Genomic DNA, 23,217 nt, shown 5'->3' on the forward strand with positions numbered 1-23,217 from the left:
GAGTAACGAAAAAGTAGTAGAAAATCATGCAATAGCGCAATTTTCATTTCCTCATATTTCATAGGCAGTTTTATTAAAGTAGCAGTGTAACTTGAATTTCTCAACAAAGTCAAAAGAGCTGTCTATTTAGAAATTTCATTTCATTGCAAGAGAAAATCCTACTAACGAAGAGGGTTTCAGTTTTAATTAGACCAAGAAATTCATTTCTCATTGTCACCAGTCACATAAGTCATTATATGCAACTCTAAGCTTTGTGAAGTCTTCAAATCCTTAATGAACAGAACGTCAGTTTTGCATTTCTTTTCACAAAATTGCCAAGAATGCAGTACCAAGTCTGTGTCCACCTTTGTGTCTATTCTCTTTCTCTCTGTCTGCTGTTGGGTTTATTAGAAATTCTGTTGCAAAATGACCTGCAACCTGTACGTAATGCCATGCCTTCTGGACTTCCATAAACCACACAAACTAGACGAATGGAAATTGAAACGAAATGAGTCAACGTCAAGGCAACAGAAATTGAAGAAGAAAAAAAGAAAACCTTTAGAATACGCATTCGAATTGAGCCAAATGGCAATCGAAATCAAAAATCGTATATAATATCAAACTGATTGCTAGCCCCAGGTTGCCAAGAGATGATGATGCTGAACTTTACAACCCTTTCACCCTTATTCCCTTCCCCTCTCTCCCCTTGTGGTTTTTCTCTCTCTCTTTTTGCAAAGTCAGCAAATGCTGCACATAGATTTATGTCAGGTATTTATCTCTGGGCTACAGTTGGATTGGTTGGTTTGCATAAGTAGGAGAAGGTGGACGATGGGAGCTAGGCGACATGATGGCCTTTAAAATCCCATACAAAATTGCCAAATCTCCCCTAACAATTGGCCTTACATAAGAGATTTATTGAAGTAGGCGTGGTTGATTTTACGATGCATTCAAATTGATTTAATTAAATGCAAATAATTTGAAATTTGCTTTTGCTGTTGTATCGGTATTAACGCCTCAATGGTCTTTAATATGCAATTAGCTTAGCAATTTGCCATAAAAATACAACACACACAGCAACAGGCACACACACACACACACTCTGAGAGCGAAAAATCTTTATGGCTTATTATTTTTCAGCGTTTTCCTTTTTACATTTCCATTAATGGTAAGGCAGCTTTTAATTTGGACTCATTAATGGAGGTTTTTTTCAGAGATGGTGAGGGGAGGGGAATGGCAAGGCAACGCCGATTTCTTTCATTCATGAATTTTCATTAATTTGTTGTTGTTCTTGTTGTTGTTGCTGCTGCTGCTCCTGTCCTTTTGCTGTCTTTCGAATCCACCTACTTTTGGCATATAAAAAATTCATTAGATTTTTCTTCTTCGCTTTTTTTTTGTTGCTTCTTTTCTTTATTTTGCATAAATTATGGGCAAAATCAACAAACTACACGAACCAAACCAAAACAAAAAGTTTCGTGGCATGAATATTTATTAGTTGAAGTTCCTTTTTTTCTGGGGTTTTAAATTTAATGCAAAATGTTCGCTTGTGGGAAATTTAATTTGCGGCAAATTATTTTATTCGCCAGACTTAATTTGTTTTGCCATTAAAATGTATGCGGCGCCAGGCCCAAAATGTCTGGTCCATAGGGTTAACTTGATTTATTTTTCAATGGTTTTTGGGTTGAGGTTCAGATAAATCAAATCATTAGCACACACACACACAAATCGTTGGGTGTCTGTGTGTGCCCTTTGCCAAATTAAAGCAAACCAATGGAGCATGCTGACACTTGTATGTTTGTATATATGTATGTGTGTGTGTATGTGTAAATGGCGCTCAATTGCGATATATACCTAAAGTACAGTGGTTTTTTCGTCCATGTAAAATAATAGAAATAATTTAATAAAAATTAACTGCTTGTAATTGATTTTTGAAATTTATAACAAATTTATTACTCATATGTACGTCATGTTGCCATAACCCATTTTATTATGACTTCTTTTAGAAGTTACTTTTATGGAGAGTCTATTCTAAATAGGGTACTCAAATTTACTTGTCTAATGAAACAAATAAGTAGAACTTAATATTCTTTAAAATTGTTGAAGTAAAAAGAAGACAATGTCGATGACTCTCCACTAGTTCTGTTACCTAGTCGGTGGCTCAATGGAGACCGACTAAAAAACTACAATTCTGTTGTGCTCGAGCTCGAACCCCGACGTAGGTCGAGTTTCCTTCGATAAAGTAATACTGTAAGATAGTTCTGTCAGGAATAATGGAAACGATTGTGGATAACGAATAATTTTTTTCCCACTAGTTCTGCTGTCAATGCTCTTGCAGTTGTTGTTGTTGTTCTTGTAGTTGATGTTGCTATTGTTAATTTATTTCTTGTTAATCAGATATTATCCACCGAATCAGCATCGTTATCTGAGCTAATTTCATCATCGCTTTCAATATCGTCATCGAATCCATCCTCAACGAATGTGACTGTCTCATTAATGATATTCAGACCGATCTTATTCTAACACTTTGTAATTTAGAATAGATCTTATTTCCACCATTTCACTGGCTTTAGCCATTCGAAAACATTTTGCTTCTTGAAACTGTTTCTGGTGACGAGCTTTTTGAAACTCCGGAATTTGTTGTTACCCAATTATTTAGTCTTTTTTGAGTCCTTTACCTGATTAAACGACTCAAAAACGCTTCTTAGATATGATAAATATGACAATCGTTGAAACGCTGGTTGGTCCAAAAATAACTAAAAGGAAATCTTCTACAAATTGTCATAATAGATTGAATTTTATGTGAAACATATACCCCAACTAGCTCAGTCAACTTAGTGTCCCATATACATTTATGTATATAAAATATCTCAGAAAATACAATGCAATAAAATAAAAACGTTTATCCACTTGTCCAAAAGTCTCTATATCCTTTTTGTTAGTTTTTAATCTTTTTTGACATATTTTGAGAGAAAAACTATTAGAAATTGCGAAGCACAGCTTAGAAAGTGGTTACCTAAAGCAACAGTACGTATGCGTAATATTTTCAAGATTTCCTAAGTCAACATATAATTTTGCAGAGTTTTATTAATAATTGCAAATTCTCAGTTACATCAGGCAAAAGAAAACCAGCCCAATGTACCACACACATACACACACACACACACGCACACACACAGACACACACATACGCATATTTATCGTACATATGCAGAGCATTTGTTTTCTGTATTATTTGCGTATGCGTAACACATAAAAATCCAATTCTTATTAAATTTCCGCACGCCCACACAAAGGGCTAGGCCGAGATCCTTTTACCCCAGCTGTTGTTGTTGTCGTTGTTGCCTGTTGGTGCTTTCTTGGCATTTGCTCAATGAATTTTGCATGTTTTCCTCTACTTTCTTCCTTGCTTTCTGACTTTCCTTTACGCCCCCTTACACTTTATTTTTTTCCTTTTATTCTTGGGGCCCCTTTGTTTTTTGCTTGTTGCCGCCTCTAGGCAAAGGCCCCAAAAAGTAGGCAACATGCAAATAAAAGTCAATGTATTTGTGCTTAGCACACACACACACACAGCAAGAGATTGGAGTGAGAGAGAAATACCACCCACATAGGCTTTGGTTGTGTTGGCTGCCTATTTGCTTACACCTTGTGGCCAAGTAAACAATATTAACATTAAATTAACATTTATTTGCTTTTCTCCTGGCTTTGGCTTCGGTTTCGGCATGGGCTTCTCTTTCGCCTTGGCCAAATAAATACATTTGCATATATTAGGCAACATACATACCTACATATAGCTGACTGATCCACATTTGTTTTTGGCTTCAAAGTGCCAACATTTGTAATTGTTGATATTTTGGTTGTTTTTTGGCCTACAGCAACCATTTCTATAAGCATATGCCCATCAGCCAACAGCAACCGCCCCAACAACTCATTCCCCGCCCCACCTATTCATGTCATCTCATTTTTGATGGCCACGCCTTTTTTTCAACTCCACCTCCTGCTCCCTCTCACTCTCTCTTTAGCAGTTTGAACGCATTTTACGCATATTTGCACTCAGCATCATATAACATCTTTCATATAACCCAAATGTTCAAATATTTACGATGTCACGTTAATTTTTATGACATTCTCGACAGACAGATAGCAATTTGTTGCTCTTGTCGTGGCCTATCAAGAGTCCTTTCGAAGGGGAGGGCAAAAAAAGAAACAGAAATAAATGCAGAATGAAGCAAAATTAAAACAAAAGCCCCATAAAGTTATGCCACATAACACTCCTTTTTGCCGACATGGCAGATAAAAATCTTAGAAAAAAATTGAAAAATATTTCCTTGAAACTTTCTAGACATTAAATTTTAACTGAAGATTCACCTGCTAAACTTAAGAACCTATTTAAAATATGTTTTTAAAATCTGTATATACTAGGAAGACAACTTTTGAAAGATTTCAATCGATTTAATCTTGAACTAACAAAATGATTTGTCTTTGGGGTGAAAGTATTTGCTTAAAGAGAAACAGATATGTTTTCACGTTGAAGTTCCTTTAGCTAAAGAAAATTGACTAGTCAAGTGGATAGAATTACTGTTTATATGCTTAGTATAGCGTATCAAAAGGTCGACTAACCACCTTATGTTTAATGGTTATACTTATTACTATAATACATGTTTATGATGATTACAGTTATCAAACATTAGCCACGCTTTGTGCTGTCGCAGCTGCTGCCTGAAATTTTCTTTTCATCATATGATTATCGTCAATTTTTGTGGGTCTTTTGATGAAATGAAATACTTGGCCATGTCTGCTTAGCAATCAACATTATCTGTCAATATAATAAATGCAGGTGGGCCCACACACCCCCACAAATACACACACACAGACAGAGAAGAGGATATTATATTGCTTATAGTTTCGCTTTTATCTCTTAATTACATTTTCATCTCTGTGCCATTGAAAGTTTAATTAACTTTCCTGGACAGGAAAGATGGCAAGTCCATTCAATAAGGATTTCGTGGTCTTCAAGAAACTCTCCTTATACCCGGCTATAATTGAATTGTTATGGCATTTAATGATAGCAGCCAATACAAGAATGTTGGGTAAATAGAATAGAAAATAGAAATTAAGCCATTCACTTGCATCAATTGGTCAAGCATACTCAAAGATTTATGTGGTGAGATATCGAGGCTCGTAGAGAAGTGTCCCATTCAGATTGGGGGACAATAGACACAGTTAGGATATGCATTTTGTATTGCCTACCCTTATTCTCCCCCGCATTTGGCCACCTCTTGCTCGAATGTAATTGCAGTACACAAAAACGTTTTGCCTTTCAAGTTCTTTTTGGGGCTTAACTTGCAGCAGGCAGTTGCCATTCACTCGATGTTGCAACAGCCGTTTTTCCCACTCGTTTCCTACATTTTCCGGCAAATTGAGCGCGCAATTATTTGACAAGCTAAAAAGTGAAAAACAAAACCCCCTTCGGAAAAATGGGTTTGCATTTAAAAGTCTGTGCCAAAGTTTCGCACAATTTTCAGTCTCCTCTGTTGTTCTTACAACGAATGCACCGAAGCGAAAGGGTAACTGGAATGTATGATGCTATAGCAGCTGGATTTCTCCTTTATGTTAACAATTTCCTTGGAAAATATGGAACATATTTGCTAAAGCAGACAGCAATTTGTTCCATGTGACTGGAGAGGAGGAAAATTAAGTGCATTTTCATTAGTTGCAAGTTGTTTGCCATCTTCTCTCTTCCTTTGCCCGCCGCCCCCGGACGAACCATTTGATAAATTGAATTGCCCCGCAAGGACAACAAGAATGAGAACGAATACGAGGCGAAAGGAGTGAACCAAACAGAAGAAGTAGAAGTACACAGTAGTCAAACGGAGGCCAGGCAACTTGAGGCGCTTCAAGTTTTCGCATAGCAATTATTTTCTTTCCCCTCTCACATTTGTTGCACTCTCTCTCACTTTGAGTTGCACAAACAGCGGCGGCAACTTTAAACCTTAATTTTTGCCTCTTTTTTTGGGTTTTGTTTGTGTTTTTTGATGGGGCTATCATTTGCACCCACTCATCAATGTGCAGAGAAGAACCCTCTTCCAGGATAGATGAAAGTTTGCCCCTTTTAGCTGGCCCAACAAAATTTCAAGTGTCTAACCGAAAAATAAAACCAACACACTGCCACGGACATGTAGGGATTCACAGTGAAATGGCCACAAATTCTGTTGAAAAACTTTGCTTTTAATGAATTTTAGTTAGTTTCTAGTTTTAAATTTCTTTTGCAAGTGCAAAGAGAAAACTCTTTTAGGTATTTCCATTTAAATTGAAGCCGAAATATCAACAAAAAAAAAAAAATTTAAATTCATCCAAATGGGACAGGAAAAGTCTGCGAATATTAAACTTTTGTTTCCACTAGAAGTTAAATAAAGCAATTTGCATTTTGATTATGTATTGGAAAGAATTATTAAACAAGAAATATATTCAAATCAGGCCACTAGAGTTTATATACTGTTCCGAATTGGAGTTTAACAAATTTGAAATGGAAAAGTTGGGAGTTGTCATTCTCCTGTCCTGAATACGAAAAACATTTTTTAGAGACTTAAAGTTTAAATACTGAAAATTTAGTTGATTTTGAAATCAGAATCAAGAAAATGGCGAAATCTTTGATTATTTTATTTAATCGTTTGCTTACTTCCATATTTTCAACGTATCGTAAAAATTTTAGTCTGTAGGATGGTGAGCATTTACAGAAATATTATCAGTCAGAAGATTGATGGTTGTTTTTTTCACCTAGATAAGTCTGTTTCGAGTCATACATTTGATTAAAAAATTATTAATTTCATGCACAATTACAAGAAGACACAAATTTTCATTCATATTTTGATTTATATAAAGTTTTTTTTATCAAGAAGTCAAATTAATGTGAAAAGTTTTTGCAAAGACTTTTTGAATTTGCTTTTTCTCACTTACTGAGTCTCACCTTTTGAACGACAATTTCATTGTTTTCAAACAAAAAATCATTAAAAAGAGACTTGGACAAAGAAATTCTCAAACAATGCTCAAGTGAAAACTGAAACAAAATAGGAAACTAATCTCTAAATCAGATGAAAATCGAGTATTTTAAGTTTTTTTTGGCTTCTGCTCTGATATTGAGCTTAACGAAAAAAACGACCAACTTAAGCAAACTAAAACATCATAAAGTAAGTACGTACATATTTGATTAAAAATATATGATTCTAAAAAGATTCGAAAGTGATACACAGAAGAGACTGTAACCAATTACTCAAGTGAAGTAATGGCTCGATATTTAAGTCGAAAAGATTCGTATAAGATCCGCAATTTTATAAAGAGCTCTTTGGTATCAAAGAAGGATGATAGTCATATAGTCGAATCGTTCCATAAAAGAATCATCATGACTCTTAATTGATTAATATTTCCATCACTCATTTATTTCATTTCACAGACTTATTCATTTGTATTTGTTTGCTTGAGAAATACTTACCATTTAAGGTAAGAAGATTCTAAAAATTTATTAAAATGAGTACTCCATTAAACAGTATTCAGAAAACAGATTCTTTTCATTAAAAACTAATCTGAATAAACAAAGTTTTGAAGGTATTCATTAATTAAGTACTAGTACAGCTAAATAACTAATAGAAAATCTAATTTATTGATAAACTGAAACTCAGAATCTGTCAACATTGTCTTAAAATTTTCACCTGAATACTAAAATAAATAATGACTTTTGAAATTAATTTCCATTGTTTTAAGATAACACCCGTAAGATTTTCTACAATATTTTGTATTAATCAATTTGCAAAGATAGAAATCAATAAAATTCCTGAAGGCTTAATTTCTAACAATTTACAATATTAACATAAATGAATATGTTGTCTTTAAATATCAAAATAAATGAGCCATCGAACTGCATCTGTGGTTTGGGAAAGAGGATTTAAAATTTTAATGAAATTATGGCCTCTACGAAAAGGCTTTTGTATTCATTGTCTCTCAGTCGAATGGAAATGCAAATTTCGTTGATTTGCTGTTCCATTTTGATGACAGAATCGATTGATTATTACCATTATACCATATATACATATGTATGTATATGTGCGTGTGAGTGATCAACAACAATGACAGAATGGAAATACAATAGAAGTTGCATTTTGCCATTTGTGGTTTTCCATTTAGCTCTCAATTCTCGACAACAAAAACCACAGAGAGTCAACTGCAAATGCAAAAATCTTTTCACCTACACTTTTTCACCCTTTTTTCCCCTACCCTCTTGGCTTTCCGTTGTGTGTGCGTAATAAAATGTTCTACATGGAAATTGCATTAGACCCAAAAATGAAACGAAACGAAAAGGTTTTTGTGTAAAGCGAACTAATTAATAATGCATACGCGATTTGATTTGAAAATGTGTGCAAATGCGCCAAAATGCAAAGGATTATCCGAATGGATGGATGGATGGATGGATGTGGGGGGGCAAAAAGTGTTGGCAACGAGTTTTACATTTTCATTTTGCATTTTCCTTCGAAACACAACAAAACAAAACCAAATAGAAAAGAAAAAGGGAATTTCATTAAAGCGCTGCGCAAAATAAAATATGATGTAAAACCAACAACAACTATCTGCAAAAGCTTTTCAAAATGAGTGCAAATATTTGTTTTTCAAATGAAATGAAATGAAAATGAATAAAGGAAAAGTTCTCAACGAGCTAGGGGAGGGAGAGGTCTGATAAAGAGGGAGGAGGGAGAGGTAGCCGGAGGAGATATTCTGTGTCAGTTTAATGAAGTTGCAAGTGCAAAGGTCAGAGGAGTGCTCGTTGTTGCCTGCAACTTATGGTGCAGCAGCTGTTAATTAAATTTTATTGTGCAACCATCAGAAGTTGCCACAACAACAGGGAGGACATGTTACCATGAAATATGCGAAGGACAGAGAAAAACATCGAAGAGTGTGGAAGGTGGAAGGTGCAGGAGGAGTAGCGCATCAGCTGCTGCTAATGATGATGTTGCTCCCGTTGGTGCCTAGTTGTCTGGTTGCTAATTTATACATGAGATAACAGAAAATAACGACAACAACAACGACAACAATGTCGCCCATTGTGCGGAACCCTAGCATCAGCAGCAGCAACATCAACAACAGCAACAACAGCACCACCAGCAGTGGCAAAAAGGACATTTATCTGTGTGTCGTGTGTCTCTCGTCTGTGTGTATGTCGTATGTGTGTGCACCTGCAGGATGTGTGGGCGCTTTGGAGTGGCAATCAATAAATCCCAGAACCCAGCTCCTGTTGATATATGTATGCACAAGGCTATGCATAAATGTAGAATGTGCAACTCCTGCACCCCCCAATCCTACTCCTACCCGCCCACCTTTTACACTCTCTCCCCCTGATTCTCATTTCGCTCTACATTACCATGCCCTTCCTTCGATGGTTAACTTTCTGTGCATGTGTGGGTTGATTGCTGACGTCCATGAAAACGAAACGAAAGCTGCAAATTTGCATGGCCAACAGCAACAACAGCAGCAGCAGCAGCAACTAGTTGTTGTCATGGTAGCAACAACCAGAAAGATGATGCTTACATGGTTCTGCAATATGAGCTGTGAATCGTCAGTGCATGAGCTCTTTCCAGGAGAGAGGACTCAACTGAACCGTCCAAATCTATGGCGGAGCAGAGAGGGGTACAGTTGTGTTCGCTTCACTTACTTTGTGTAACAGTTGTTGGCAGTTGTTTCTAAAACTCTGGCAATGAATATTTAAAGAACTATGTTCTCGGCTTGTTTGACATACATTTTGTACCAAACATTTGACACATTAGACAGATTTATGACTTAAATTTATGGAATATCTAAGATATTTGCAAATAAATTGCACATCAAACTCAAATATTACCTTTGGTTTAATCCTACAAATGCTTAATCTTGTAGATTTGTAGCAAAGATTCAAATGGCAATTCCTAAGGATTCCTTATTTGATTTGTATTATATATAACTATTTATAAATATTTATATTGTGTTGAGTCATTTTGTTCATCAATCAATTTACAAATGAACAAATTTTGAAGATTATTACATCTTAATATAAAAATTACCCGTTTTCAAGGGGTAAAAGAAGTCAGTATAGTAACAAAAGTATTCAACCAAAATGGATAAGACGGAATCGGAAATAAGATGCTGTGCAGTTGCAGTCAATATCTAAATTAAATCATCTTTGATCAATCAAATTTCATTCATTCATTTCATCGATCCGTAATATTATATTTTGGGTTCCCTTTTTGGGACAAAATAAACCCTTATGATCAGTAAAAAGCTCATTTATGACGGTTTTAACAGAAAAAGAATTAGAAAGGATTCTTATGTTGCACTCTGAAGTTTGTCGAAATAAGTCCATGAAGTTCCTCTTATCCACACGATAAACTCTTCTGAATTAAATTTTATTAACTTTAAACTACATACAAACTGTAAGGCTCTCTTAATATCTTTCTCTTTGTTGTAACTTTATGATGAAATCTGTTAGGAAGTCTAACACTTCGTGAATACATTCAAAACCCCAAACGAGTTATTCGGTTTTTGTTAAGTCTGACAACTTGCTTTACTCATTTGATATAGAACAAAATGTTTGAAATTTGAAAACGAATAGAAAAGAGTTCAAAAAACAAAGTATTTGATATTCAAAAACGAATAGAATTGGGACTTAAATTTGTGAGTTGTGAGTCAATGGCTTGAACTTGACATTCACTGAATAGTCTTTGGTGTTTCAAGTTGTATGTAGTAAGGGATTGATTTAGTATTGTTTAAAAACATACCTTACAAAAAGTTTGCTACTTGCAGTTGATTTTCTTTCCTTTTGAAAATTCATCAATGGGGTGATTATTCTCTCTTGTGGGAGAGACGATAGACATGGCAATTAACAGTTTGTCAATTGATTTGGCCCTTTTGCCTGTTGCACACTTACGCTTGCCCAAAGATAATTTGATTTTAACAACTGTAACTCATTTACGGCGATGTTTGGGTCAGTTTCCGGCCAAAAATTGGCTACTGCACAGAGGTCACAGGTAACGCACATGTATACATGGTCCATGTTGGCCAATTACGTGGGTAAACTAGTTTAAAACATATTTGCATCTCGTTGTCCACAGAGGGAGAGTGAGTGAAAGTCATAGCCAACGAGGATGGGGAGAGGGAAAGGAGGGAGAGAGGGAGAAAGAGTATATATGCAACTCATAAGGGAATTGCGGCTGACTTTGCTGCAACATGTGTTGCTGGTGCGTGTCAAAGTTTTAATTAAACTTCTAAATGTTTTCCCCCCAGCCCTATACAGAACCGCAACACAGAACACAACAGAACAGAACAGAACAACTGTGAGAAAATGAGAAAAACATGCAAAAAGTTAAGGGAATTAATCCCCGCCACCGTCTCACGAGACCCACTTAAAGTTCTCAAGCACTTACCAACATTGCCCTCCGCTTCAGCAAAATCTCCATGAGTGGACAGAAAGATGATTAGCAGAAGGAAACCAATTGGAAGAAATTTGGATGGTTGTCTTAGGACATTGAGAGATGCACATAGCAGGAAAGATCCAGAAGCAGCTCCAATTCTTATGCCTGGTCGCTTCGATGATTGATCAGGCCAAGCTTGGCACTGCTTTGGGTGCTCTAATTCTGAGGACTGTTCCGTTGCTCGTCGCCGATGCAGTTGCCGATCTTCACTTGTTGCGTATGGATGTTGTACCTGTTGTGATTGTTGTTGATGCACATTGCTTGCCATGATAACCGGCCCACCTGGAACGCAGAAGAAGGAAGAACATTGAAAATTGATTTACAAATTACAAACTCGACTCAAGGAATGGGGGGAAGGGGAAGAGGTAGAAGCTAAAGCTATTTGTTAAGTTTCCATTGTTGTTAGCGGAAATTAGCAATGTAAGCACCAGAGCTTGCCACGCCCCAATTCCCATTTTTAAGGGCAGGGAAATTGCATTTTATTGTGTCTGACAACAACAGCAGCAACTTTGCGCTTTTCCGGCATTTTCCATATTTCAAATATTTTCACCACAAAAGAGGCGAAACGTGGTATCAGGGTGGGGCTCAGGACGCAGGACGCAAGACCAGGACCTTTGTTTATGCGCATTTGTCGCGCTGCAGTTCGCAGCTTCCTGGTTTTTTTTTCCTTTTTGCTGTTCAGCCATTGTTTGCCGCCTATTCGCACTTTTCCGCCCACCTACTTCAAGGAAATTTCTCCTTTTTTTTTGTGTATATGTATGTGTATTTATGTATATAAATGTCGGGTACTGGTATATATGGTAATAAATGTCAAGCTCCATTTTGCCAAGCCGCCCCCAAAAGAAATGTGCAAAGGAAATTGATTTTCTTTGACGCTTGAACGGCTGTGACTCTTGGCAGCAGGTATGTATCAGACATTGTCGCAGCCAAGGGAATAGGGAACGGAGTTTGTCTGGATCGTTTCCCGAAAAGCGTATTAGACTTGACATGTTTTTTATCCATTCTTTCTCTGGGTGTGTCAAGGCTGATTTATGTACACTCGCACACACACAAACACACACAGCGTGTAGGCGGAAAAGCCTTCACAAAAATAACTTAGATTAACTTTTAGTAGAACAAAACAAAATGTCAAATAAATAACGAAACTAAACCAAAGAGTAAATCGAATTTCTCAATTCTCTTGGAAAATAATAATATTAAAAAGAGAAATATGTTTAAATTTCTTAAAGGATCTTCGAAGATTGCGGTTAATAATAGTGCTACCCATAAAGTTGGTTAATGGGTTGCACTTTTGTTCAGTGTTATTCAATGATGAAAGAATTTTGAAAGTAGTCTTAAAAACACGAATCGAAAGACAGTTAGTCAGACCTTTGATACATAAAGACTCTATGAGAGAAGAACCTAAGAAACTTCTAGTTTTCATTTCTAACTCCCTTAATATAGTTTATATTCTTAGCTTAAAGAATATCGAGAATGAATTGCATTCATGTTCAGTGTTGTAAAGCGTTACTACTCTTATGAATCCACATCCATTAGCTTCTCAACTAATCTGCCTTTTTTGTAGAAATTAGAATTCTAGCTTCGCTTATCTCATCTAAAATGCCCTTTACTTAAACTTTATTTAAGTTTGGACTTTGGTAAGCCACGTACTTAAATCGTCTATTCATTGCCCTATTTCTTGTTTGACTTTCTCAACTTTCCGTTCCATCACAAAATATGAATTCAATCATTTGGCATAAGTTGCATGATTAATGTGTAACAGATTCCATATTCATCCCCATCACCCCCATCTCCATCTACGTCTGTTCTGTTTTCCCATGGACTTTATTATTGGCCTGACATTGCCGATTGGTCCCAGCCTGCCGCCTTGATGTCTCCTTGGGCTTTCGACTCAATTCATTTTTCATACGCGCCAAGAAGAAGAGGGAAAAAACTAGCTACAAAACTAAACTAAGCTTCAATAAAACTTTGCTCCCGCCTCGACTAGGTCTGGCCTTCAGCCAAAGCGGATGACATCGCAGCCATATGGGGTCGGTATAATTAATCATAGGCAAAAGGAACGTGCATGGCCCAGAAAGCCAAAGGAGCAAAGCCAAAGTGAAAGTTCTAACCTCTTGAGCTCTTTATAATATTAGAGCAAAAAGCTGACAAAACTAATATGTATGTATGTACCTACAGAAATTTATTGCTTGTAAAAGGGAATATTTGATTAAATGGCCACTAGAATTCAATTAAAATGTTATTATGACTAGACCGAAAAGGCAAGAGACATCGAGAATGAAGGGAAAGAATGCCATCATTCGGCATAGGTACATATATAATTGATGTAAGTTAATTTAGATTAAGGGAAAGGATAGCAGCAATTAGAAAGGACATTAGAGACGTGGGATTATTTATAAATTGCAATTTGCAAATGATTGTCGCTTGCTCCTGGAGACTTTCTCGGTCAACAAGTTGAACAATTATATCTGTTCAGCAATTGGGTCGCGGAAAATTTGTAATTAAGTTAACTGGAAGGCTTTCAACCAGACGTCTACATAGGACACATCTCCCATTCTCATAAAGCTATATGTATGTAAGTATGTATGCATGCTCAGACCGCAAAGTGCACTTGTCGCAAGCAATCTGCAATGGGAAACCACAGCCAATGGCAGTGCCAATGCCATCATCATCATCACCACCGCCGACAGCACCACCACAGCCGCAGGAACCGCCTTTGCGCCGTTGCTCGTTTGTTTGTGCGGCATTCTCGGTTATAAGCCGCCCATCACCCCTTCCACCCACTCGCTCTCATTGCTGCAATTAAAATTCAAGGAAATTATTTCCCCAAAAATACATTTGTTGCTATCCCTGCTAACTATTCACCACAAACCCCACCACCACCACCACCACCACGAACAGCCTTTGACTCCTTAGCCACCAATTTGTTTGTCATCCATTCTGTGCTTGGATTTTCATTTTCCATCTGCACTTGCCAAAATTGCAGCGCCAACAATTCATCACGCTTTGTCCATGGCTTCTCCTCCGCAATTTCATAAAATTTCAATCGAATTCGTCCTGCATAAGTTTCATCGAGCAATACGCGGAAATTTCCATAGCCTCTTTGCAATCGTGGGTGGCAACTTTAAATTCAATTAGAACTGCGGCAAAAAACTTATTTCACTTTTCCATTTCTTTGATTTTCTTATGCGGATTCTAACTTTTGCGTATAAATTAGCATGCAATGCGAAAATTGTTACAGCTAAGTTAAATAAATTTCTGAAATGAATCGATCATGGCTAAGAAAAGTTAAGAACATTCAAAGCCTCAAGTGAAATCAACGAGTGTAAGTAAGTACATGGGTTTGAAAAGGTATATGTAAGGATGTAAGTACTGAAAGACAAGTATACAAATACTTTTACTACGGAAATGTATCCTGTTATTTAACGAATTGAAAAATACTAAACGAGTCATTTAGAACTATAAATTCTTCAAATTTCACCATTGGACCAACAATTTAAAACAGATTCGCATTGATTAGTTCAAACAGAAACTAAAACCCTTAATAATAAATTTATTCATTGAGAAAATAACATTTCAACCCAAATCGTCGTGGACTTAATGAAATTTCTTCTTATGTTATTTTCTTGAATTATATATATATTTTTTATATTTTATATATATTATATAATAAAGCTATACACTAGACAAAAATCATTTCATGATTTGTGATCTCACAAAAGTTCGAATGTTTTCAAAACAGTGTCACGAAATCTGGCCACACTTAACTGTAGAACACTTAAAACCACTTTCCAGCACTAGCAAAAACCCTTACCAACACTGACTAAGTTTTTTTTCTTTTCATGTGACAGGTAGCACGTTTGTGAGAAATTTATTGTCAGCTTGTGTAAAGTTTGTAAAGTATTCTTAAAAATTTTTTTTTATTAATCTGAATAATTACAAAGGGCAAGAAGCAAAAGCAGAAGAAGACCATGGATTCGAAGCAATCAGAGGAAGGTGGTGCTATCAAAAAGGATAGTAAACCCAAGCCACAAGCGCTCCCCCTATTCTCGACAGGCGTTACAGAAGGTGTGAAATTTTCAGCCATCAGTCGATAGACATAACATACAATTCTGCTCTTACTCAGGTTCCAGCATTAACCACTCATCGGACAATGAGGACATGCCTGAACTGGATGATGTGTCGGAGAAGAACGATGACAAACAGTCGATTCCAATCAGCGAGCAGCTGGCTAGCCTTGTTGCTAGGCAGTCCCGTGGAGAGAAGAAAGCTCGCCGCCTTTTGATGAAACTGGATCTGAAGCCAATAGAGCATGTGCAACGTGTCACCATGCGTAAGAGCAAGAACATTTTGCTGAGCATGGACCTTCCGGAAGTATACAAGTGTCTGCACACGGACACTGTGATATGTTTTGGCGAAATCCGCGTCGAGGATATCTCAAATACAGCAGCTGGCCGGGCTACCGAACGGGTCTCTAGTTCTCCGCTTCTAAATCCAAATCTGTTGCACGATGCGAAGCTGACTGACCCATTCGGAAATGTACAACTAGTCAATGACGATGAGGACGATAGCGATGACAGTGCCGATGCCACAGGAATTGATGAGAACGACATTCAGTTGGTACAGATGCAGTCAGCCTGTTCACGCCAGAAGGCCATCAAAGCACTGGCAAAGAACGACAATGATGTCGTCAATGCCATAATGGCCCTGACTGTTGGTTAACATCGGCAGGTGCCAAACACACACACACACACACGGAAAACTTGACATCAGTCAATAAATGAATTCAATTAAGTTTCGATTCGAGCTAAATGCATTTTGTTTTTATTTTGTCCTAGGTGCTTTTGTGGTTACAGTTTCTCTCGCTTTATCTCAGATTTTCCATTGTGGAAAACTTTTTGCTGCACTTTTTTGTTTACTTTCCGCTGCTCTGGTTTTTACTTCTAGTGGAAAGCATTCATTCAATTAAAATGGCTTTTGTGAAAAGATCTCTTTTGACATCCTCCTGTCTAGGTGGCAATGTTGATGTGGACAATGATGATGACGCTGGAGGTCTTAGCCAAGATTTTTGAGACAGAGAGAAAGTTAAGCCACTTAATAAATGGCTTGGCTCTAGCTTTCAGCATAATTTTATTTAATTTTCTGCTGTCGTCAGCAGCCATAAAAAAAGGCTTTATTTTAGCATCTTTCGCAATGGCTGGGCACGTGCAGAACAGAGAAAAAGTGTAGAAGAAAATTAAACCGAAAAGTGAAAACTTTATATTCCATTTTGGCCTGGATAATGCGTTCGTGTCAGAAGGAAAAAAAAAAAACTTTTACAGCCCGAGGAAGCATCAGAGCAACAGAACTTTAGCCGGAAATTGATTAACTTGGCCACACACAGCTGTTTTAAGCCAAAGTCAATGGGATACGTTAGGAAACGGTTTTGAAATACAAATCAGTTGACAGACAGGTAAACAGCATCTGGCAGGCATATTTATCTCAAATGATTTGGAACAGTTAAGCTCCATCACCTTCACTCCCATCTCCAGCTGAAACCAAGAAAACAAACTCTTTTTTCTGCCCCTGCCTTCACATCCAAGCAGATGGCAGCCTCCTTTCACTTCAGTGAACAACTTAAACAGGCCGAAACATTTGTACCAACTTCAGAGCTCAACACCAAGGACCAAGAAGCATAGTCCTTGGTGCTTCAACCAACTAACTAACGAGCTGCCAGTTGGCCCAGTGGCCAAAAAACTGTTGTAATTTTCAAAGCCAACAGGATACTCTCCAGAGCACAGCAACAAAATTTGAAGTTTTTTTCCGCTTTCCTCTTTATCCTCAAGGTGTACCCTATCCAAAACAGTTTAAAGTTTTAGCTAAGTCATGGCATTTGTGAGATTACTTAAATGCCATTGAAGTAGGAGTTATTCTCAGATTATCGCTAGCGTTTCAAGGGCTTTAACTTTAAGTTTAAACTATATACTAACTTTTAATATAAACTTTGTATATTTAACTTAAACTCACAAGAAGTATGTCTTAGAAACTTTAAAGACCATTTGTCATAAGTGGCTAAAACATGGTCCTGATTGAAAACTTATATGTATATACAATACTTATAAGATGCATCAACCATCTTCAACCACCTATTGCATACTTTAGGGGGTCAACTTTGGCTCAATTCACATTCCAAGACACACCTTTTAAACATCAATAGCTAGATTGCAATGATTTGTTCGGAATAGTAATTCAAAACTAATGAAAGATTTTGAATGTTTCAGCTAAAAACATTAAAGCCACATTCTTTTATGTATCGTTTATTAACAAAGGTTAAGAGTCGAAGTAAGAGTTAACTGAGTAACTTACAAAGGACTTAAGTAATTTTTCCCACTTAGTTTTGTTGTTAATTTTAGAGTTGTTCATATCAAGTGAAATTATAATCTCTTCTTCTTTTTTTTTTTTGGGTTTTGTTGAAAAGGCTTAGGGTATTACCATTTTTGGCCTTTCATCGCATAGTTTCACTTTGCACATTTTCTTTGGTCTTAACCTCAAGGTTTATAAAGTTTTCATTCTTTGGTGCTTTTCCTTTTTTTTTCCTTTGCTGTGCAAATGTTTGGCCTACTACTTATAAGACAGAGATAGGGAGAGATAGGGAGAGTTTTTTGGGTTTGAGTTTTTTATTTTGGGGTTGAGTTTGGGGTTGAGGTTGGGGCTGGGTTCTGGGCCTGGGTTAGCGGTTTTTATGCATGACTCCGTGGGTGGTCTACCCTGCTGTTGCTTTCAAGTTGATTTTGGGGTTTTACTTTTTATTTTTCGTATTTTTGTCTTATTTTTTGTGGTTGTGCATTTTGCTTGACCAAAATCTTTCAAGATTTTCCATTTCAGATGATGCTGTCCTTTTGCCTGTTTGCCACTGTCTGTCTGTGTGCGCTTAAGCATAAAACCTGTGCGATTCGGCTTAACCTCAGAAATGAATCCCTCAAAATGTAGAAACGGAATAGGATCTGGGGTGTTTTTTTCTCTTTTTTGTTTTGTGTATGCTCGAATGGTTCAGTGAAACTCAGTTCAGTCAGTTCATCACATTAAATCGCTCAGGATATACGCACATATGGAGTCCTGAGCTAATCATGACGCCAATGATGATGTGCCAGATCCAACTGATGGGAGCAGGGGACAAAACTCGCGTTTGGACCAATTTGAAAGGTCGGAAAAGATGCCACTTGGCTGTGGTCTGAAGTGTTGGCAAACTTTTCGCCGTTTGATTTGATGCCTTGCTCTTGCTGTGTGTGTGTGTGCGTGTGTGAAAGAAAGAAGCTTCGTCGGCGGTCGTCAGTTTTTGTTTGCCCCCATTGGCAGGTGTTGGCTTGCACTTTAGAGCTCTTCAGGGTTCTATTATTGTGAATATCGACAGACCGACAGTCCAACAGACACACAAACAGATAGACACTGAGCCTGAGTAAGAAATGCCTAAACGGGCGTTGAGTGGCAGAATGGAAATGGATTTCGTTTTGGATGGGTTTTTGTCAGGTGATTTAAGGTCTCGGCAGGCTCAAATTTCCTGGTTGCCTTTGTGTAATTGATGCACAACATGGGTATTCTTAGCCAAGGTTTATGTTAAAGGCTAACAAATTGCTTTTATCTTGCTTTCGCTCTCTGTTCCTCTCTCTCTCTCTCTCCTTTTTCCGTTTCACCATATAATTCATAATTCTTTTTCTATTTCTGACTTTCTTTTGCTTGTTTTTGTTGTTGATTTTCTTTTTTTGTCGTACTCAGCTCAGCATGAAAAAGGATTTCCGTTCACAAAATGAAAAGCAATTAGATAAGCATGCCAGCAGCTGGAGATGCGGCAATTGAAAATGAAAGTGGAAAATGTCTGAACAATGGCGGAAAGCAAAACGGATGGGTGTCCTTCCAGCTGTTTATCAATTGGTCAGCATTAGATTACAATTTTTGTTTTGTGTCTTTTTTACTTTAAACAAACTTTTGAAACCAGTTCAGAAGACCAAAAGGCCAGCAACAATATCCATGCAAGTTTTTTATATGAGAGCACAAAATGAAATGCAAAGTGTGGAAATCTAGAAAACAATGAAAATATTCATCGTGGGATTCTATAAAAGTTTGCGAGTACCAAAAATGAGTGAAATACTAAAAGATCAAATATATTTCGTATATATTGGAAAGCCGTCGATAACAAAAAAACAGGTTAACAAACTTATTCTTCTTCAACTATATTAACTGTAGTATCAAAAATTTGATCTAAAAATGCAAGTAAGACACTTTCCCGGTATAAACAATAAAAGAATCGGTGATTTTGAAGAACTTCTTTTGGAGTTGGTGAATAAAATATTTTGTAAATTTTGTCTCTTATTGGGCTTACATTTCAAGCTGGTATATTACTCAATTTAGGGATCTAAAAATAATTTCAAATCGATCAAAAATAATCATCAAAGTTTAGTTTAAAAGTCCGTGAGCTGCACAGAGTCTGAAATTTGAAATTTTTGTGTGGGTGCGGGTCACATTTTTGGATCTCTTCTGGACACAATTAAAAATATTTTGCTTAACCCCGAAGTGAATCAGATTATTGATTTTGAAGCCAGCAAATATTGTAAAACTTTGTTAAAATACAATTCTTGCCACTTTGTCTTAAGAAAATCAAATGAAATCAAATCATTGTAAATTTGTTGGTACCTATTTTTTAAAAACTCTTTCTTAACCTAGTGGTTCTCGTTCAAGCAGATGCTTACCAAACCTCCACTAGTTTCCATAATTTTCTAATTAGAGCTAAGGAAAGCAAAGTTCATCTACTTTATATACTGAATTTTTAATCTACCTCCAAATTTAATTATAGAACCTGTTGTAAGTAAGATAAGATATGTAGAAACAGTCTCAAATTTACCAAAAGTAATTAAATAATTAGGACATTTTTAAGTCACTTGTATTTTTAAAAACGCGAACCTACTAATCGAAATACTTAAGTATTATGAAATAAAAAAGTAAGTTGAGTTCAGTCCTAAAGATAATAGTGAATAGAAGTTTTTAAAAGTTGATAACTAAAAGTCACTGATTTAATATTTATAAAAGTTTATCTAATTGCAATATTTGCTTGAATTGAGAATATCCTTTGAAAAATTTAAATAATTACTTTAAAATCTTAATAGATTATATAATTAGCTATAATTAGCATTCTATTCAAAGACCTTCAAAAGAATTTTATTATATTTTAAGATTTCACATTATTAAATTGTTTAATTTGAACATTAATAATTTAGAAAAGAACTTGCTCAATTCTTGTTTTAATACAAATAAATAATTACAAGATTTTTTCTCTTGAGTTTAAACAATTTCTACATTGCAATACTTTTTTTAATTATAATGAAAAGTTTTTTTGTTAGACTTATTTAGAGTAAAATTAACACACTAAAGAAACTTACTAAAAGTTAATATTACAAAACTAACTTTTTGTTTGTTATAGTTATAAAAAGTTCTATAAATTTTTTGATAGATGTCTAATATTTAAAACTATGTCCAAAAGTGGGGCATATTTTCCATATGTTTTTAAATTTTTTAAATAAGAATTAATATTATTATTTAACTCGAGCTTACTTTAAATGAAACTCTTAAACTATTTTCAAATTAATAAACAATTTATTTCTTGTGTAAAAGATGTTTCTAATAGTTTATGGCTCAGTTTGTTAGACTTTTTCGCTTCGTTTTGGATTAAAATATTTTGAAAATCCTTTAGCTACTTTAAGGCTTAGCCTGTGTCCACAAATTGCTTTTCATTTAAGCCAAGCAAATTTCCATCAAAAAAAGAATAGAAAATGGAAAAGCTAAACAAACTGCATGGAAACCCGCTTACATGTTCTCCAACACTTTGGCAGGTTTACAGATTGTACTGTTGGCTCTGCTTTGGTCTACCAATTATACTATAAGCCAGCTTGCGAAGGGCTCTATTTCTTTTTTTCCACTTTCCTTTTTTTTTTAGGAAATTCTCAAAAGCGCAAACTGCATGGAAATTGTGCACCGCATTATAATAGGAGGATGGTGGTGGGGGGTGGGGGGGACAAAAAAGCAGCTTATATTTTGCTGCTGATGTTGCCGAAAAAGGTGCATGCAACGGGCAACATATAAACGAATTTTTATATACGACAATCCGCTTTTTCCCTATATGCTTTCATTCCTTCTCGGTCCATACTTTATGCATGCATGTAGGATACAATGTATATTTAAATAGTATATATATACATATGCAAGTCAAAGGACCAAGGCTCAATTACTTTCTCGCTCTGATAATACTGTTAATTGGCTCGTTGACAGTTAACGGGGCGTGGGGCCAAGAGCGGAGAGAGAGAAGGAGTGAAAATGCATATCAGTTGGAAATTTTATTTTCCCTGCAAAACAAATTGCGCAGCCAACAAATTTCAATGTGATGAAATTTTGCTTCTTATATATATTTTTTATCTCTTCGTTTATCTAGGTGACAGGAAATTGATACATAATGTATGTATATCTTTTTTATTTTTGTCGGTGATAATGTTTTCAACCTTCTCTGATTAACGTTCTACTAATGGGTTTTTCATCATCATTGTTATTATGATTGTGATAAAAATAATTTGATTTAAATTATTGACTCATATGCAAATTATATTTCACAATTTGTGTCAATACTGATGAAAATTGAAATTAATTGGCAGATTGTACGAATAAAATGTATAAATGGAATTAAATTTGCATTTTGATTGAATTTTTATGCAAATTCCAAAATTTGCATTGCCTACTTTCTGGCTGGCTGATCCTGGTTTTGCTTGTTTCACTTCGTGTGTTTTGTGTAATTGGAAAAGTAATTGCAATAGTTTCATTTTACGAGCATTGAGCCAAAGGTCGGAGTGGTAGTTCTTCCTATTTTCTTTTTTTGTGTTCCTGATGGCCACTTACCGCATGTTGGCATCCAAAAATGTTTGCCATATGTTAGACTTAGTCTTTCGCTTATCAGCCGAAACAGTCGCACACAGAGGGCCTCCGCACACACAATCACACGCAGGGGAAACAGGACGGCAAGTCGTTGGAGCAGCACTCTGGTCCGATGGCTTCGATGAAGTAGCTGGCGCAGAACACTAAATGGGAATTTTTGTTCCCTACTCTGGCTGTTGTTGGTAGGTACTTGGCACTTTTCTTATTTAACCGCTCAACACTCCTCAGTGGGCCAAGCAGCGTTCACTCCGCTGCGCTCACCAGGTTGAACTGAACTCACTGCCGGAGCCGTCGAGAGCATCAGGTAGCCCCCAAATAAAACGAAACGCCACGAAAGCGAAACGAATCGTCTATTAGGAAACGAAGTTCGAGCCGAACCGCTTTCCAGTGAAATTCCAATGCCATTTCTCGGCCTGGGGAAATGTCGTACGGACGGAAGAGAGCTTTGGCAAAAGCTTTTACTTTCTGCTGTTGCTTCTCTTCTCCTGTTGCGTCGACAGAGAGACGCCCACACACCGAAAGCTTTTGGTTTTAACACTCTGCCAAGCTTTCATCGCCCAGAGCGTTCCTTTTTGTGTGACACCCACGCACACTTTGCGTGTATGTGTGTGTGCGCCAAGCTAAGGAGGTTCTTTGGGTGGGCACACTTCGCGAAGCTTCCTTCTCCCTCACAGAAGACCCAGCCCTGCGGTTCCAAAAATAGCAACAGCAGCACGAATATTCACATTTGGCCGTGTCCTTGCCCATACATATATCCTTACAGTGTATTTTGACTACAATTTCACTTAAATGCTTTTCGCAGTGA

At 36.5% G+C, this 23,217-nt stretch overlaps 2 protein-coding genes across 3 annotated transcripts in view; one reads left to right on the plus strand and one right to left on the minus strand.

Moving 5' to 3' along the window:
- IA-2 (tyrosine phosphatase IA-2) overlaps positions 1-23,217 on the minus strand; it is a 49,796-nt gene that overhangs the window by 18,153 nt on the left and 8,426 nt on the right. The window contains exons 1-2 of one of the 2 annotated variants that reach the window (XM_068284064.1): positions 22,377-22,680; positions 11,415-11,744 (exon numbers count right to left, since the gene is read on the minus strand). In XM_068284064.1, coding sequence (XP_068140165.1) covers positions 11,415-11,744; positions 22,377-22,389 — 343 coding nt within the window. In that variant the 5' untranslated portion in view covers positions 22,390-22,680. Of the gene's footprint in view, positions 1-11,414; positions 11,745-22,376; positions 22,681-23,217 lie in introns of those variants that run through there. The other variant, XM_068284065.1, reaches the window with a different exon arrangement.
- On the plus strand, positions 15,319-16,263 carry gNacalpha (germinal nascent polypeptide-associated complex alpha subunit). Its single transcript, XM_068284062.1, has 3 exons — positions 15,319-15,348; positions 15,407-15,530; positions 15,589-16,263. The coding sequence occupies exons 2-3, from the start codon at positions 15,434-15,436 to the stop codon at positions 16,182-16,184; spliced, it is 693 nt and encodes a 230-aa protein (XP_068140163.1). The 5' UTR covers positions 15,319-15,348; positions 15,407-15,433; the 3' UTR covers positions 16,185-16,263.

The sequence above is a fragment of the Drosophila tropicalis genome, unplaced genomic scaffold, assembly GCF_018151085.1.
Source record: "Drosophila tropicalis isolate 14030-0801.00 unplaced genomic scaffold, ASM1815108v1 contig_3, whole genome shotgun sequence".
NCBI lineage: Eukaryota > Metazoa > Arthropoda > Insecta > Diptera > Drosophilidae > Drosophila > Drosophila tropicalis.